The sequence below is a fragment of the Argentina silus genome, assembly GCF_951799395.1.
Source record: "Argentina silus genome assembly, chromosome: 6".
NCBI lineage: Eukaryota > Metazoa > Chordata > Actinopteri > Argentiniformes > Argentinidae > Argentina > Argentina silus.
The window spans coordinates 16492675-16512176 of NC_139660.1; the positions used below are offsets into that span (position 1 = coordinate 16492675).

At 42.3% G+C, this 19502-nt stretch overlaps 2 protein-coding genes across 2 annotated transcripts in view; both read left to right on the forward strand.

The window, feature by feature from the left end:
* Positions 1–2020: 2020 nt before the first annotated feature.
* On the forward strand, positions 2021–3770 carry LOC310806269 (claudin-1; the record flags this gene model as incomplete). The annotated part of the gene is made up of 4 exons (XM_083672319.1): positions 2021–2165; positions 2516–2680; positions 3056–3140; positions 3605–3770. 4 exons carry the CDS (start codon positions 2021–2023, stop codon positions 3768–3770), a joined length of 561 nt encoding a protein of 186 aa, XP_083528445.1.
* Positions 3771–9171: 5401 nt separating this feature from the next.
* Positions 9172–19502, forward strand: part of p3h2 (prolyl 3-hydroxylase 2) — a 53186-nt gene continuing 42855 nt past the window's right edge. Inside the window, exon 1 of the mRNA XM_083672077.1 lies at positions 9172–9810. Within this exon, the coding sequence (XP_083528203.1) occupies positions 9394–9810 (417 nt within the window). The 5' untranslated portion in view covers positions 9172–9393. The remainder of the gene's footprint in view (positions 9811–19502) is intronic.

A 19502-nucleotide genomic window follows, 5' to 3' on the forward strand; every position in this document is an offset into this window, starting at 1 on the left:
AAGAAGAACACCTGCTCCTGGTCTTATAATGAGTGTTAATGGGAGTGTTGATCAGCACGTAGGAGTTAGGATAGAACAACCACAGAATACATCAACACTTACTGTATATGTTGCCATTCACCTAGTGTCATTAATCACTTATTACTCACAAGGAATGCACTTCCTCAACAGTAGTGACTTAGCAATGCATGCTGTATTTTGTACCTGTACTCCCCCACTGCCCCTAAGTGAAGTGCACTGGCGCTCCTCTGCCTCACCTAAATATTTCTATCGAGTTAGCTCAGGCTGCAATTCATCAAACACACTCCTCTTCTCTGTACAGTATACCCTAATCACACTCCTCTTCTCTGTACAGTATACCCTAATCACACTCCTCTTCTCTGTACAGTATACCCTAATCACACTCCTCTTCTCTGTACAGTATACCCTAATCACACTACAGAGCCCAACTGAGCTGAGCCGAGCTGAGCTATACTGTGCTGGCGTGATTATGCATCCATTGTAGTTTCTGTAACAGTGCTGGAAAGGACAATGTAAACAAATATCAGAGAAACATATCCAAGCCAGCACAGTAGATGGGTTCAGATCGGCCCTATACAGTGTATAGCCCCATAATTGGTAGCAGGAGCCCAAAGAGGGCCATCGTCAGGGGTGTATGAACGTTGGGTGCAGTTAATTTCCCTGATGAGGGAACGTCCATGCGTCAAAATAATGGCATTGGTCACTTTTTGATGATATTATTTTCAAACACTGTCAAGCATTATGTAACTGCATATTGCCTGCAAGGTTTTGGACTGACTGTACATCCTGATTGAGGCTGATTCCAGCAGGAAGCACTTCAAGGCAACCATTACTGTATTTGGATATGGCGAAGAAAACAGCTATTTCAGTTTTTTATTTTTAATAAATTAGCAAACATTTCTAAAAACCTTTGTCATTATGGGGTATTGTGTGTAGATTGATGAGGGAAAGAAATGAATTTAAGCCATTTTAATATAAGGCTGTAACATAACAAAATGCGGAAAAGGTGAAGGGGTCTGAATACTTTCCGAATGCACTCTCTCTCTATATATATGTACACACATCTTTATGATATATCAATTTAAAGATATTCCATCTATATCAGGATAATCCTCAATGAGATGACCAACATGTATCTCATCTAAACATAACTTGATTACTTATTACCCCACAATGTTGCTTCTCTACAGTGGAATGTAAACAGAAATGCTATGTTTTATATTGTGTCAGTGAAACATCTCTATATTTTGCAACCAGTATATATAAACACGTCTATGGAGAAGGTGCCAACCTGGGGAGAAGGTGTCAACAGCTTTTACCGTACTAGTTGCAATGTCTTATCTCCAGTAAATAGCATTTTAGGAATGTGGCAATTCTGGAAAGTGTGTTCTATGATTTCTAGCATGTACATCATAAATAAATGAATTCAGAATAACCAAAAACCAGATCATAGAAGTGAATAATTATATGGCACTATAGGCAGGCCATTTAAGGGTTTAGAAAATCTCACCGATCTCTCCACAATGTCAAAATTGTGAGTCAAGACTATTTTTGTCTTGTGTTGACAAAATGCGTTGGAGTTGATTCCGATCAATAACCTCACGAGTAATGGGCAATTTCTCAATGTCGCCTCCTCGACATCTGCTGAATATGCACTTTGTAACCACTAGCAGGCACCAATGAGCTACCACAGTCAGGCTTTAAATACAGGCAAGACCTTGGTGTAAAACTCAGACAGCACTGGAAAACTAACGGTCAAGGCAGCAGCAAGAAATCCCACTGAAATCGGAAAAATATTATCAGCCATTTGATATCAAGAGGATATTAAGAACATTAATGACATTTTTTCCATTGTTTTTTTGTATTTTTTTTGTATTAGTATTTTAATCAGCAGTGTTACAGTACTACTCACCAGAATACCATGGCAAGCGCGGCAGTTCAACTTCTTGGTTATGCACTTGCTCTGGTCGGTCTCGCTGCTTCAATTGCCGCCACTTGTATGGTGGAGTGGAAAAAGTACGCCAACATCGAGGGCACCTCGGTCACCACGCGGCAAACCTACGAGGGGCTATGGATGGCATGCATAGTCGACGCCAGCGGATCAATGACTTGCCACCCCTTCCATTCTCTCTTTCAACTATCAAGTAAGTCTGGCATCTCTGTCACCTAGGCCATACAGGTGGGCAGTGTCAATGTGTCATCCCCATCTTGAATAGTAGTAGGCTATTGCAGATATAATGGGACATGTTAACCATCTTAAATGTAATGGGAATACCAACATATATGTATCATACTCTATTCTTACTAACAACACTGATGACATCAACCTCCTATTACACTGAAATGTTTTTTGAACTGTCCAAATATCCAGTTTATTAGCTAACTAAATCGGGACTTTTGATTCTGTATAGTAGGCTATGTGCAGTGTCTGTGGTTGCTTGTGAGTGAGCATTGAGAGCTCGGATTGACCTGTGCCCATTCTTTCCATGTGTAGCTGAAGTGCAGGTGACGCGGGCGTTGATGCTGCTCAGCATCCTAGCCTCAGCCTGTGGGGCATTAGTGACCACAGTGGGGATGAAATGCACCAAGTGCCTGGACGAGAACAGGAGGGTAAAGGGCAAAGTAGCCATGACTGGAGGAGTCTTATTTCTACTTGCAGGTACAGTACATAGGCCATTGTGTGTTGTTCTGTGTCTGTGCTCTGTACTGTTTTGTATATTGTTTATCCCGAGTCAGTGCTTAATCACTAACCCTTTCTCTGCAATAGCCATTGTTTCATTTTATTAAAGAGCTCTGAGCAGTATGAGATCATAATTAAACGCCTTATGTTTTCTCAAATAACAGAACACATCTCTGTACCTCGGCACACATCCCCTTACAGAAATTCTGCATAATCCTATAGGCTACTGCCTCTGGAGTGGTGGTACTGTAGTTGGTAATGAAATACTGTACTGTATGTTGGTAATGAAATACTGTACTGTATGTTGATGAAATGTACAATAGTTCTAATGATGTTCTCTTTGCCTTACTGTAGGTCTTTTGGCCTTATCAGTAACCTCCTGGTATGCCAGCAGAATTTTCCAGTCCTTCTATGGCACCTCCACCCCTCAGTCCCACAGGTATAGAACCGTATATCATGCTATGGTTTAGATAATTTTAATCTATCTATATTTAGAGGCTATGCTGGGCTGTTGCTTTGAGGATGGGATTGCAGTGTTAGTGACCTAAACAAAGCAACTGTATACACTTCCAGAGCATTAATGCTATCTATAGCCTACTCATTTTGTATTGAGAATTTGAATTCCAGAGTGCTTAGTGGCGTAGCACACTAATGCACATACCACATAATCGCAAGGTTCCTGGTTCGATTCTGACCCCCGACATATCTTGCATGTCATCCCTCCTCTCTCTTCCTGTCAATCTCTACTGTCTCTATCCCAATAAAGCAGAAATGCCCTAAAAACATATTTAAAAAATAAGAATTTGAATTCCACATTTAGTTCCATACCTACTTTACAATATGTGTTTTGCTGTCAAGCTGCTTGACTGATGCTGATGTGCCTGGCTCTTTTTGCCCCTGCAGGTATGAGTTTGGTAATGCAATGTTTGTGAGCTGGGGCGGGGCTTTCCTCTCCCTGGTGGGCGGAGCTCTCCTGTGCTGCAGTAGGTGTCCTGGAACAGGGGAGAGGTCATCCGTCACTTACTCCAAGACCCGCCAAGTGGCCAGCCCAGGCACAGACTACGTCTAAGGAACCGGAGGAGCTATCAGAAAGACACCTTGATCTGCAACACTCTACTGTACTGTACCTACAGTATGGTGGATCACTGCAGAATCTAAGCAGAGCTGTAAATGCTGAATTGGACTGTTTATGACCAGCCTATGTACTTACATACAATATGTTATCATTGCGAGGTTTGAGACCTATGTATGTGCTCTGTGAAAATATGTTTTAAGATGGGTAAAAAAGGTTTTCTCCTGCCATACATGTGTTTTCACTGCAGGTGTCTCCTGTTATGGACTCTGCCTGACAATTTTATTGCACTGCTTCACTCTTTTAAAGACTAAGATCCTATGTTATGTTTACTGTAATTCACTGTTGAATACTGTGGCTGATGTTTGGCTAACTCCTCTATCTCATCCTGTGGCCAGCAATTCTTTGGACCACATCGAGAATAGGGTTAGCGCCAAAATTACAAATGTACTGTGTAAAGTCAGTTAGATTACAAGTCTTTGATCTTCTGAATATAATAATATTTGTTTGATCATGTATATTTACATACATGGTTGACATACAGACTACATTGCAAGACTTGTTCATTTGTGATTTTGATACTGTATGTGTTCTGGTGCTTTAATTAACCTGTATGCTGTCAAACCTCAGCTGGAACATTCCCTCTGCAACTGTATTATTAACCTGTTTTCATGTTTTATGATATTTAGCTGTTTTATTATTACTGAGGTTAATGGCCAATGGTTTGTGTTATGTAAAAGAAAAAAAGACAAAAACTAAATAATGCAGAGAATTTTGTACAACCATTGAATAGTGTTCCATTCATTTTAAAACTATTTTTGATTAAATCAAGTTGGGGTTTTTTTCAGTGATTTTCTAAAGCTACACCCACAAACTACAGACTGGCTGGAAACTTGCTGTAGTTTAGGAAAATATTACTCTTATGTTTTCTTTTTCCATAGGACCTTTTCTTTCATTTTGTTGCTACAGAAAGTAGAAAATCGCCGTTTTCACATTAACATGGTTAAACAATGGTGGAGTGAATAAATAAATGGTGAACAAATAAATACACGTTTATATACCTCTGTTATCTGTCTTTCTCAGATGTTTTAATCCACAAATGGAATACAATAATCAGATGAAATGGTTTCTGCAGTACTGTAAAAGACACAAACTGGGAGGTCTACATTTACATCGAGACTATTTCTCCCCAGACCTAGGATCTCATACACACTACATGAACAATGCTAAAATCATTCTTTAGTGTAGTTGGTTCGGCAAAACCTATGGCTTAGACCTGTACTAGCTGTCTCTTGCTTGGTGGAAGACATAAGCAACAGGCTAAACCTACATACGTTTTCCCTATGCCATGACGGCATATCCATGAGAGCAGTTTTTCTACAGAGTGAATAGTTTTTTTCCGTAACTTGTTCAAAGACTGTTGTTGCTCTCTTAAAGGTAGTTCTACATGCCTCATAGTGAGATTTGTAACATACAGTATACGCTAATTATTGTAAACCGGCAGGTTATTTAATACATGTATTCATGCTGCCAGGAAAAAATCTTATTTTATCCTATGGTATTTACAATCCATCTTTGGTCAATGGCATACAGAATCACAACATTCTCAAGGGGCATTTACTGTTAATTTATAATAAACACGATCTTATCCAAGTTTACTGATGAGAAGACCCGATGAGGTTTGCGTGCGTGTGCAGTTGGTGGTGAGGTGAGGGGGTGTTGTTGCTGATAAAGGTCTAGGTGTATGTGTGTCTGTGTGTGCATGCATGTGTGTGTAATGTGCAGCGTTTGGTTATGGACTGGGCTAACACTATTTGTTGCTGTGATATGTTTCCACTCAGCTCTGACTGGGCTGTGGCGGGGTCAATGGTCAAGGTGAGCACCCTACTGAGGCTCCAGTGAGGTCTACCGTATAATTCTATGAGATCAAAAGGAAAAAGAGAAGGGAGTGGAACTGATATGAACTTCCCCAGTAGACTCTCTCCATAAATCAAGATACGAGACCAGAATTCCTCTTTCTCCTATTTCTGTAGAAAGAAAATTATGTTAGTGCATTAGTCAAGATCTGACGGACTTGAGGGTATGTGTTTTTTGTTTGTGGCCAGGCCAAATTTGGCTAAAGAGGAAGTACATTTTTCATAGTCATCATGTTGTGCTATTTTTGCTATTAAGAATGGTTTTGAGAAATCTTTCTTTGGATGAGCTATTGATGAGCAATAACAGTCTATTTATTGTGCAACAATATTTGATGTGGAAAAGTAGGCTGGGCTAACCCAATTTAGTCATAATTGCAGCCTTTCAAAGAGGTTGAATATAGGGGTACAGATTCTCAATATTTGCCCAGGAGCATGTCCTTAGGAAAATGGGTTAATTGGAATATTCCAAACTTTTTGCACCTGAAAAATATTGTCGGTCCAACCGAGTACTTCCAAGAATAGAGTAGAACAGAATAAATTCTTGTATACACAATATACAGTATTTGAACACATTTAAAATCTCAAAACAAGAAAGATAGATGAAGGACAGTACAACAGTAATTTTGTGCTGACAGCATAATACAACATTTCCTAAACATGTTTGTTTGTTGCCTTTGGCATTGATTTCCACTGACAGTACCTTTTCAGATTCAACAGTTCATGGGAAGGGTTATTCATAATGTTGAACATGTACAGAATGTCACCCAGCATCTCAACCGAATGACCGAACAGGTCTGATGAGCTAGATGAGAGAGTATAATGGCATCTTTACACTAGTGAATTAGGCCAGTGGAAAGCACCTGAACATACACATATCATTGGTCTCTAAATCCTGCACTGTTACAATGTTGAGTTTGGCATTGAAATTGTTGATTGTGGTTGATTCTGATGAGTAATTTCCCATATTATTGCCACACTTCATACATGTGATCTTTCCTTCAGTAAGTGAGGATATCCCCTTGAAATGGTCTTCCTAGTATAGCTTATCTCTGCTGCCTGGCCAGGGCAAGGTCTCACTGGCACCTGCTACATAGCATACTATTATGATCACACTAGGCTGGTTACGCTGGATTGGAGCTTCTAATGTTGCATTACAGTAAACCCGGCTATATCAGCCTGCCATGCTTCATGTTTTGGTGGGCCAATCCTGGCAGACGCTTGAGTTTTTTTAATTCCGAAGAAGTGGGAGATGGGCTTTACAGTCTTGCCTAGTAACATAACAAACAGCAGGGAGGCTGGGAAAGGGCCATTTACTCACAATCATTGTTTTCTCATAATCAGGCAGCCTTCTGGCAGGGGGCTCATTGTAACATCCCCCAACGGCCACCTCTAACACCTTACGGGAATGCGCTCCCACCGGCCACTCCCGTAAACCCAGAATCAGTGAAAGAGAAACAACAATGATGTCATAAAGGAGGCACAGATAAATTTGTATGTGGGGTTTCAAAACTGTCTATGGCTCTGGGAACAGTCTACTCAGTTCCATTTACTGTAAGTCAAGAGGGCTAATGTAACTTCTAGGGGTCTTTGTTAATAATGTTATTAACAGATTCAGATTTTAGTCTTAATTTTAAAAGGTGTTGCTGCCAACTCCCAACTAATACATTTAAAACCAAACACACTGCAGAGGGGGTGAAAGATCTGATAGGACACATTCATTTACATTACTTATGAGTTGACTCTAAAGCATTAGGATGAGTTATTTACACATTCACTAAGATGAACAACATCAGGCTGCAAAGCCAAGCCTGAAGAGAAGTGTGTATATATCAGCCTCATCTGGGGGGTCATTTTTAAAGTGAGATACAATCAGTTTAGCCTACTCGGCATGAACAAAACCTAGAATGCACATTACCTCACTGAAAGCGCATTATAAATCTTTGCCCATTTTCTAAATATTGTTTCAGCCCCTAAGCTCAGAGAATTTGCAGACTTTTGTAACCTATCCAAGCCATTCTGGCTGGTTATGATACAATGATTTATCACTTATCTCAACTGCAAAGTTTATCCAATGGTTGGCTTTTTAAACCTGATAGGCTCCTTGCCTTTTCAATTTTAAAGCATTGAGTGCCCTCTGCTGGTGGAATAATAGCAATCATTCCTTTTATCAGCAACAGTAGGGTAAGAACGTTAAGGAATAGGTTGTTTACCAGTGATGTAGAGGAGGGTAAACCCAAGTAAACTGTTTACCCACCTTTTTATTTTGGTGAATATGGTTTACCCACCTGCTAGGTCAATGTTATTTGCATTAGGGTTTACCCACCTATTCAATCCATGGTGTTCAGGGTTTACCCACCTGGTTTACCACTACTTGTACATTCCTGCTGTTTACAGTCTATGGAAAAAGGTCACGTCAGATATAGTTGTATCCATGGGCTTGCTAATCAGTCATAGAACATTTAGCATGTGAGAATAATACCTGACAGGTCACCATAGAATGGTTTTATGACCTAAAGGCTATGGCAGGGGTGGGATCGGTTATGTCACAATCTCTATGGTTTCTGTAAATGTATGGATAATGGAACCATGCAGTTGTATTCTCTATTCAAAACAATGTCTGGCTTTTATTGATAAATTGATTGGAGAAATACGTATACAGCAGTATTATTGGTATATAATTTACCTATAGGAATGCAGAAGGGACAAGGCAAGGCAGAAACGACTAGAATGAGTATGTGGAGCCTCAAGGGGGAGACAGTGTCCAATGACTGAGTGCTTGGAAGGGTAGTTTTAAACCAGCCCTGTATGTGCTCTGAGACTACAAACGAGAATAGTGGTAGGATTAGAGCCAGGTGATATTAGGTAGTGGAGATTCACTGCAGGCATCCTCACATTGCAGAGATTGCATACAATGGTTTAGCCTGAGTTTGTGGAAATACACATGAGCATTTTTACAAACATTTAAATTGCAAACTAACCAACTATTAACCTACTAACCTAATCTCGCCTGCAACACTTCATCCCACACCTGAATATGACCTGAGCTGAGTGATTGGAGGATAATTTATGACATTTAACATGTAAGCATTTGAATTATTCCTGCAATGTAGAAACACTGTACATTCCATGTGATTACATATCTGTGACACCAAGTGGAACAAAATTGTTGCCTATTGTATTGGTTAGGGATATTACCACTACATTATAGGAATTACAAATGATTTTAACCTAAACTGAAAGGACACCAAATACATGCCCATCTACAAAATGATTTCACTTGTATTGTTAATAGTGACAACAATGCCTATGCTCCTATAGTGTTCAGATGATAGGTAAACTCTGTGTGTTGTGTAGCCTTACAATTGCTTTGATGCTCCCACAGAAGACCCCAGCAAGATGCTATGGCCATTCATTTCCTCCCAGCAGAGGGGGAGGAGTTAGCGGAGTGAGAGTGGGGTCATTACAGAAAATGTGTCCCTGACTAAAGTCCAATTTCCGCCCCCACTGCCGTCTTGCACATCGCAGTGTTCAAAGGAGGGTTTAAATGGAACTCAAACCTTTTTCGCTTCTTATATGACTGTCAGTCATCCTTCTCTCTGGACTCCGCAAGCCGCCCTGGTATTTTTATTACAAGACTGAAGGGATTTGGAACTGCAAGCGGGTGCGCGTGAGTAGTATCCCACCAACGTAAAATATCGCTGAAGATGGATGTGAACTTTTCCGTTGGTTGTATCTTGACAATTGTCGTTCAAGCTGTCTTGTTGTTTTCCTCATCTGCTTCGTTGGAGCCCTATGACCTTTTATACGACAATGGAGTCGAAGCCTTTTACAACAGTGACTATACAAATGTGGTGCGATATATGGAGGGAGCGCTCAGTAGCTACGCAGAGGTCCGCCAGACTAAAGTCCGATGTCGGCTGAGGTGCCAGGACCAGCATCCGTTCGATGGGTCTCCCTCGGACCTCCAGTTCTTTGACGTGGTTCTCCAAAGATCCTCTTGCCTGAACGAGTGCATCGAAGAGAAAGTGGGGACACAGTCTATGCACAAAGTTAGTGAGGATGTCATCCAGGATTTCCACCGACGTATCCCCTACAACTATCTACAGCTGGCATATCAGAAGGTAATGATCAGTTATGACACTACTTATTGAGAACAATAACCACGACATCATTGTTATCAACTATGGGGGACTTTTATTTCAGTGCACTTCTACTACCCCCTGCATTGCAATAACCGGCCCAGGCGCGCGAACAGCTGTTGCTGCTGCTGAGCAACGTGATGCCATCCATACAGCTGTTCAGAGATTTGATCTAAATTGTTTTCAAGGGCGCGCGCGGTGAAGAAATATACAAATTATTATTCATGTATAATTCATTTTGTTGCAAATAATTCACTTTCACTTGAGTGAAAATGTGTTAAAAAAGGCTACTTTTACAGAAGTTCACCCTTCAGCGTATCCAAGATCCATATGCCTTAATTATGCTACGTAATATGATATCAATGCCACACAGAAATGTTTTTCAATGGAATGTAAAAGCTAGCATGAGAAGGATGCTTCAACATCAACACCATCAGGGATGTGCGCAGGTTGGAGAGCGAGGGAGGAATTTCCATCTCCGCTATGAAGTGTGCTTGCAGAAGGTCCCATCTCACTGAGTAAACACGACATGCTCTGACAAGCACACACACACATACACACACACACCGCAAGCTATTGAATTGGACGATTTATTATAAGCCCCCCCCCCACCCGAACTCCCTCCATTCATAAAGTTTTCCAGACAAGGCCTCTGCGACTGAATCAAAGCAGGTACACCCATCTGTGCACTTGTTTTCAATCTCAGAGAATTTCATGCTTGGTTTTTTACAACTGGGCCTGTAGCCTGTTATGCCATGCCAAGCCTTGGCAGATGCTGAAGTGTGTTTTTAGTTTCAGCTGCCACACTAACTCAGGTCAGCACACCCCACCTAAACTATGGTGATACCCCATTGTGACACAGCAAACCAAAAAGGTTTGGGCTGTAGCTTAGAAATACACTGTAAAAAACGTGCCTAGGCCTACAATACATGCGCGTGCTTGCTATATGCGTGCTTGCTATATGGACTCTTGGAACAGAAATATCTGTATATATAGCATTTTAATAAATAGTCTACGCAAATAAAATAACAGGCAGCTGCCGCTTGATATATAGAAAAATTACAAACACAAAAGACACGCTACACCTACCGTAGTCAGTGCAAATTGTACAAAACTGTTCTGTCCTTTTAAAATAACAGGTTAAAATAGCAAAATAAACTGTGCAATTTAATAGCAAAATAGGCGAACTATAAGAACTTTGTTCAGTCTATTATTAGACCTCTTACTTTAAGTTCCGTGCCAGGAACACAAGCATATTTACGTTGTCCGGCTTGAGGCAAGACTGGACAGGGGTAACAATGTTCCCCGCTGTACTAAAAACTCTCTCTGAGGCTGTGCTTGTTGCGCAAATACACATCGCACCACCATGCCAGGGGATCATCAGTGGAGTCCAGCGGCTCTTGTAGGTTGGAGTCCAGCGGCTCTGCTTGTCTGTCTAAGATAACAGTAGTTTTGCTTTATTCAGGCCTACCTCCTCCCCTCCCCCGCATCTAGCTCGCTAGCTAGCAGGAGCTTCAAAGGGATAGCGCATTTCTTGAGGGAGAGAGCATGCGCAAATATCTCTCCCTCAAAATATGAAAGTTTGATAGATAGACGGATTATTGTAGCAAAACAATTGTTAATAATTATTATTTTACACTCATGATATCAGGTAAAGTATATCTACATGAAAATTCAGCTTTCTGTTGTCAGTTCATTGTTTCATGAGAGAATGCAGGAAAAGACAAGGACTGATCATCATCATCATCATCATCATCACAGCCTTTTATTTCCATTTGACTAACTGTCATTTGGGTAAATGTGTTTCATGACTCCTGCTGTACAGTTTCGCTGACTTCAACCCTGTCCCCAGAGAGCACTGGGAAGATGGGTGTGGGAGCAATTCATGAGATTAACAGACTGCTTGCGGTGAGAAAATCTCTGTTAATAGTGTATGTCCCCTAAGGGCAGAGGCAAGTATGTGACATCGCTATGATACAGGTGAAAAAGTTACAAGACTTATGTATCCCCCTTGAGACATTACACAATTGCATGAGTTTAGCTTGCTTTATAGAGAAAATGTAGAGTTTATGTTGCACATGAATTTGCACATACTTTGGATTTTAAGTATTACTCTAACTGGGCCAGATATCAGAATATGGTCCTGTCCATCCTCATATGAATGTGATTTGTAATGGAGAGGTTTTCAGAAACCCCTGGTGATGACTCTCTCTGCCCCTTCTGTATGGCGGTACACTCAAAACAAAGCAGTTACTAATGCTGTTGTGGCTGTTTTGTAGATTTTCTGCCTCCTCTGCGTCTCCTCATGTCTCCCAGCGTATTGACGTCTTTATGAAGTGAGTACATGGCAGCATATCAAGGCTGAGAGTAACTGTGTTGACCTCACCACAGGTAGAGAGGGGCAGATCTAAAAGCATTCCTATTGGCTCGCCTAATAAGAGAACATCAGAAAGAGCAGGCCCTGTGTGTGTGTGTGTGTGTGTGTGTGTGTGTGTGTGTGTGTGTGTGTGTGTGTGTGTGTGTGTGTGTGTGCGTGCGTGCGCTTGAGTGTGTGTGTGCTTGAGTGTGTGTTAAGGTGGGTGCGCATAGTGGTGTTTGTGAAAATAAATAACATTCCTCCACTATTTAACATTCCAGCCTCACACACCCTCCTCTCGACCCGGCCTCTGGCATAATGGTCCCTTTTGGCCTGGCAACTAGGGCCCACAGACACCAACTGTTCTCCTCAGTCAGGCTGGTGCAGGCAAATATTTTGTTTTCCTGTTGTGGCCTGTTTGCTTTTCTAAAACGAGAGACACGCCACCTTGTGCAGGCATTAAAGGGAGACTCTTGTAGCAGCGGTGGGCCGGCCCTAAGTAGCCCCTAGTGTTGCCTTTTCATTGGCCAGAGCTGCCTCTTCAGACCCTAGCTACATCAGGATCAAAGGCCTTCAGCTGCCCGGGGCTCTGAGGGCCCTCCTGCCTGTTCTCATCGATCCAGGGGTGAGATGCTAATCTCCTGCACATTCTGGTCTGGGTCAGGCCACTGGCCGGCCACTCTGAGAAGTTTCTGAACTGGTGTGAACCAGTTAATCTAACCACATACAGGCCCTATAGTGTAGTAGGCTTCTTTAGATATCTTTTAGTTATTTATTTTTATGTTTTGAGAACCAATGATTTATTGACTAAAACATGGTTTTGACATTTTTCCTTATTTTGAAGTTTGTTTGTGTTTGGTTCATTTGCCATGTTCATTTGTTGATAATGAACTGACAGGTAATGAAAACACATTTCATTGGTGGATTTCAACATAGCAAACATTGAATTTAGTAAGAGTCTATCACTAACACAGAGATAAATCCCTCTTCATTTGGGATAGGACATATTACATTTAGGGCTGCAACTATTTTGTTATTTTGTTAGATTAATCTGTTGATTATTTTATCGATTAATCAATTAGTCTAAACGATCAATTTGCACACAAAAACGTGCTTTTGAATGCAATGATATTGATATATACCTTTTTCAAATGCATTAAAGTGTGGATAGTTGTAATACCATCATTCAGTGGTCACATACTTTATTTTATATTGAAATTGTACCTATTGATAATATGACATAGTTCATCGTGACACAATCATTTGATTAATGCCTGTAAATGCCGTGTGGATGCCTACAATACAGGTAAGGGTGAGTACATGCAATTATCCATGTCTCCCTTCTTTTCATCAATTTGTTTTATTGTACTTTATTGTCTTATAAGAATACAGCACCAATCTGCAGTTTTTGCGTTATTTGATATGACAAAGCACATTACAGATTACTTGAAGATGCGTGTAGGATGACTTTTATGAGACAACATAAAATGATAATTTTATGGGACAACTTCACTAGTCACACAAGCTGTGCATCAAGTTCCCACATGGCTCCTGGATGCTTCCGTTTCAAGTGCTTGTGCATAGCAGTTGTACTGCTGTGGTATGCCATTTGGACTTTGCACAGCGAACCATGTTATTGGGTTATTGTATTCCCACACTTTAGACGCTCTGCAGGGAACCCTCCTCAGCACAGACAACAGGGTTTGCCTCCGCCGTCTTCACAACACAACAATGCATACAACTTGTTGTCCTCCCTGGGGTTGAGGGAATAATAAAGTGTTGTATTTTGAATTGGTAGGGAGGGCGGGGGGGTGGGAGACTGTGATGAAAGACGTGGACCAGAATCAGTGATATGTTGAATCAGTGATATGTTGTTCAACTAAAAGGCATTGCAATTTGTATATATATATATATATATATATATATATATATAGTCTCACAGTCTTTTGTTTTGGAAAATTTTCCCTGTCTACCAATGTGGCTGTTCAAGTGACAGCATGCTGCTGTCGGAGCCTCAGCAGTCCCCTTCAAGTTCCTTTTCCACTGTGAATGATTGTTGATTTGATATCATCTCAGCAGGTTACTTGTTGTTGTTCTGTTACGACCATCTCCTACTTAGACTGTCTCCTACTTGGGGGGGGGGGGGGGGGGGGGGGGGGTTGTTGGGGGAGTAGGGGGAGGAAGGAGAGTTGTGCGATTGTGGTGTCTGTCTCCTTTTCCACTACGCATTGACTGTAATGAATCGTCACATCTGTGTCGCCACACTGATACAATTAGGCAACCGTAACAGACCGACAGAGCAGGGGGTGATGTCTGTTTCCAGTTTGCGATCCCCACACCAAATTGAAACTCAGGAATGTTGGATCACAGAGGACTTTTGAGTGGAAAAATATATTTTTTTCTCCCCTCTCTTGCTCCCCCACTATTCTATTACTCATCGCATTCATGGTACAGTGTGTGTTTGGCTGGACACAGCAGATCCTGTTATTGTCGTCTGTGGCTGATAGTAGAAGAGGGGATTGAATACTTCAAAACTCCTCTCATACAGCTTTCTTAGGTTTACCTGAGGATAGAGAGATTAACATCCTTGATTTATGGCTGGAGCCATTTAATATGGATTGAGCCTATTATTTAGTGATGAAGGCTGGTTGCCCAGGTAGGGAGTCTCAGGAAGTACTAGAGGATTAGTCAGGGCTAGCTGTGATGCTGGGCTGAAGACCAGGGTAGAGGAGATGGATGTTGGACTGAAGACCAGGGTAGAGGAGATGGATGTCAGGACTAGCAGGGATACTACAGAATCATGGAGAGGTTCCAACAACACAGTGAGGAAAAGAGACAGGTCTGAACGATATACTGACCTTTTGACTGATTTGCTCAAAGGTTTTCCCTTTATGTTTGCAAATACAGTACCGTACATGGGTCACAAGAGACTTTTTTTAAAATCAAATTCTCACATGAACGAGAGATGAATGAATGAGAGATGTGTTCATTTTGAGACTGTGTCAGTCAAACTCCTTAGCGTGCACCTTCGTTGCTGCTAGTGGTGCCACTGCCAACCGTCCCCTGGCTCACTCTGAAGCACGCACTTTGCCCACCACGAGACCACAGACAGATCGGCCAGACAGTGTGGCACTGGCTGTGCCAAAGGCCTTCTGCATGACTCGCTCTGAGCGGATAAAAGCACAGCAGGAATGTGGGGGCACTCTCACTAATGGACTCCACTGTACTGCTGTCCAGTAATGCTCTCTCCCTGATTAACGATTAGCAGGGTTGGGGGGGAAGAAGGAGGAGGCTGGTTTAGGATTGCCTCTAAGGACACTGCCGTGTTTGTGAGGGGAGACGATGAGGCTGCAGATTGTGGAAGAAGAGAGATCTTGATCTGGCCAGGACATTGTTAGTCAGGCGTTGACATGTTTTTCAAGTGCAAATCAATTCAAATTAAGACAGAGGTTGCCCACAGGAGCTGGGAGCAATCAGGCTTCTGTTTGATGTTGGTTCCAGGCAGCTCCTCACTTTAGATCAACTGAGGGGATTTAACACAATGACACACACTACATTCCGACCAGATTCTAATTTATGGAGGATCACAATATCCCCCGCCTTGGGAAGGAGGTTTTGGATGGAGAGGCAGTGGCCTGATCCAAACAGCCGTTGGACAGAGTGTGTCACCCTGACTTTAATTAAGAAGTTGGCAGTGAGGTGAGGGGATGTTGTTGCTGCTGTTCTGCGTGCGTGCGTGCGTGCATGTTGTGTGATGTCTAGGTTGACCCATGAGGAGGCCGGGGAAAGATCCTGCCCTAGTGGAAAAGGCAGCCATATCTGCCTGGCAAGCATCTGTTAGGCTTGACTAACGACTAGGCCTATGTGTTGAAGCTCTGGGTCAACAAGCTCTCTCTGTTGGTCCTCCCCTCTGCTTAGTTTTGACTTTATCTGTTTTTGTCCTCTCAGTATGGTTGACTTCTCAACTCTTTGTCTTGTCTTTGTCACTGGCCAATGTAGTGTCAGTATTGAATGGTTCTCTGTCCTTGGGTAGAATAAGATAATTCTGTAGAATGGACTTATAGCCCTTGCCTAAAATATAGGCCAGAGTCTTGGTCTACATGGAGTAACATGTTCCTCACCTTTACTGGTTGGTTGAAGTATCCTATGTCTAGGCTTATAGCTGTAGCTAATTCTGCCTTCCCATGTGCCATAAATTTGGCTAGCTCTCATGTTGCTTCTAGGAATGTTGCTTCTCCTGGAGAGCTGATGTGTTTAGGGTGGGAACTACACAGGGGGTGGAAGTAGACTCTATTTATGGTCCTCTTCTTGTCATAGTTCCACTTTTGGGCCACTGTTGTTTGAAATTTAGCTGCCATTTTGTTTTCAGCAAATGTTAATTTCATGTTTAAATTACTGTAAATACAATAAGACATCTACATGTGGTCTACACAGTCGGAGAGATTAGTCCAGTTTGTACTCTGTGTGCTGTCCAGTCGAGCGATGAATTGAACTCTGTTCTAGTAAATTGAGTTAAACTTCATTGGAATCCTCTACGGAGAGAGAAATGTGGTCTGTGGAATGTGGCTGCTGCTCGAGTAGCAGGCGGCCTGGTCCTCAGATGTCAGGGCAGATACACAACACAGGCCACATGTCTCTGATTAGCCACTGTGATTCAATCAACACGCTACCACACTGGAGGAACTGATCTGGGCCCTGTGCATGCGTGTGACTGTGGTTCAGTAGGAAGAACATAGTGATGACAGATGACAGCTACGTTGGGTCTAATCCAATCCAGTATGGTGTCCATCTTGGAATTGTTCACAGACTCTTTTAAAGAGATGCTACAGGTTTTTAGAAATGTTTGCTCATTTATTACAAATAAAAAACTGAAATATCACATTTACATAATTATTCTGACTCTTTACTCAGTACTTTGTTGAAGCACCTTTGGCAGCGATTACAGCCTCAAGTCTTCTTGGGTATGACGCTACAAGCTTAGCACACCTGTATTTGGGGAGTTTCTCCTATTCTTTTCTGCAGATCCTCTCAAGCTCTGTCAGGTTGGATGGGGAGCGTCGGTGCACAGCTATTTTCAGGTCTCTCCAGAAGTCAGGGCTCTGGCTGGGCCACTCAAGGACATTCAGAGACTTGTCCCGAAGTTGTCTTGGCTGTGTGCTTAGGGTCGTTGTCCTGTTGGAAGGTGAACGTTCGCCCCAGTCTGAGGTCCTGAGCGCTCTGGAGCAGATTTTCATCAAGGATCTCTCTGTACTGAGCTTCGTTCATCTTTCCCTCGATCCTGACTAGTCTCCCAGTCTCTGCCGCTGAAAACATCTCCACCGCATGATGCTGCCACCACCATGCTTCACTGTAGGGATGGTATTGGCCAGGTGATGAGCGGTGCCTGGTTTCCTCCAGACGTGACGCTTGGCATTCAGGCCAAAAAGTTCAATTTTGGTTTCATCAGACGAGAGAATCATGTTTCTCATGGTCTGAGAGTCCTTTAGGTGCCTTTTGGTAAACTCCAAGCAGACTGTCATGTGCTTTTTACTGAGGAGTGGCTTCCGTCTGGTCACTCTACCATAAAGGCCTGATTGGTGGAGTGCTGCAGAGATGGTTGTCATTCTGGAAGGTTCTCCCATCTCCACAGAGGAACTCTGGAGCTCTGTCAGAGTGACTATTGGGTTCTTGGTCACCTCCCCGACGATGGCCCTTCTCCCCCTATTGCTCAGTTTGGCTGGGCGGCCAGCTCTAGGAAGAGTCTTGGTGGTTCTAAACTTCTTCCATTTAAGAATGATGGAGGCTACTGTGTTCTTGGGGACCTTCAATATTGCAGAAATGTTTTTGTACCCTTCCCCAGATCTGTGCCTCGATACAATCCTGTCTTGGAAGTCTACGGACAATTCCTTCGACCTCATGGCCTGGTTTTTGCTCTGACATGCACTGTCAACTGTGGGACCTTATATAGACAGGTGTGTGCCGTTCCAAATCATGTCCAATCAATTGAATTTACTACAGGTGGACTCCAATCAAGTCGTAGAAACATCTCAAGGATGATCAATGGAAACAGGATGCACCTGAGCTCAATTTCGAGTGTCATAGCAAAGGGTCTGAATACTTATGTAAATGTATATTTCAGTTTTTTATTTTTAATAAATTAGCAAACATTTCTAAAAACCTGTTTTCGCTTTGTCATTATGGGGTATTGTGTGTAGATTGATGAGGATTATTTTTTTTTAATCCATTTTAACATAACATAACGTGAAAAAAAAGATGTGAGGTAGCTTCTCTCAGCTCCCACTTTTAACCCTCTTTCCTGTGAAATTCAATTAGAGGTGTTGATTGTTTACCTACACCTTCTGTGCTGTCGTCAACCAGGGTCCCAGGGTGACAGTATAACAAACACATGTGTGTATATGGCCGCGCATATGTGTGTGTGTGTGTGTGTGTGTGTGTGTGTGTGTGCATCTCCTATACATCTGGATATGGAGCTCTTTATCACACAGTATGAAGAGACAACATTACAGTCCTCAGAATCCACTCCAGATCTCTCAACCCTGTCTGACAGCTGGCATGGAGAAAATAGCTTTTCTCAAACCAGTCTTTCCTCCTCACGTAATCCTTTGTCATGTCGTTGCCAAATGTCTATTTATCTCAGATGAACAGTGGTCTGTCATATGGGTCTGCTTCTCCACTCCCCCCCAGTGCTTGAATATAGCGGGTGGGGGTGGCCCAGGTTGTATTACACCCATTGAGGGATATTTGAGGGGGGGAATAGTTTTCATGACCCTGTGCTGACCTGACCCCAACCGGATGGTGACCTCTCAGCATCTCCACATCTGGTTCAGATTGAACTCTGGCTCCGTTAACAACAGTTAATGACAGCGTTAACTAACCAGTATTTAGCCATGAACAGAAACAGTGTTGTGGAGGGGTGGGGGTGGGACTGTGTTGGAATGTGCACCAAGATACAATAAATAGCCACGTTGTTTCCAGGGAGGTGATGTCATCTTTCTCTAATCATGTGCTGAGGATGGTAAATGGTAATTTACTAACATGCCACCTGTGCTCATCAATGCCCGCCAACAGAGCCTCAGATTAGTTAAAATATTAGTTGATATTCTCTGTTGCTTTTGGCCACTTTGGCCTGGCTTCCCTGTTGATTGTTATTCCACCATCATCCAAGCGTAGTTTAACAATCAAATGTCTGGGATTTTTCAGACAAAGTTTATAGAGAAATGTTTATGGAGGAAATGTTTTCTTCCTCCTGTTAAGGAAGCCTGCATAAATGGGATTTGAAGAGTCACAACTCTTGTCCTCCAAAGGTTCTGATTAAGCA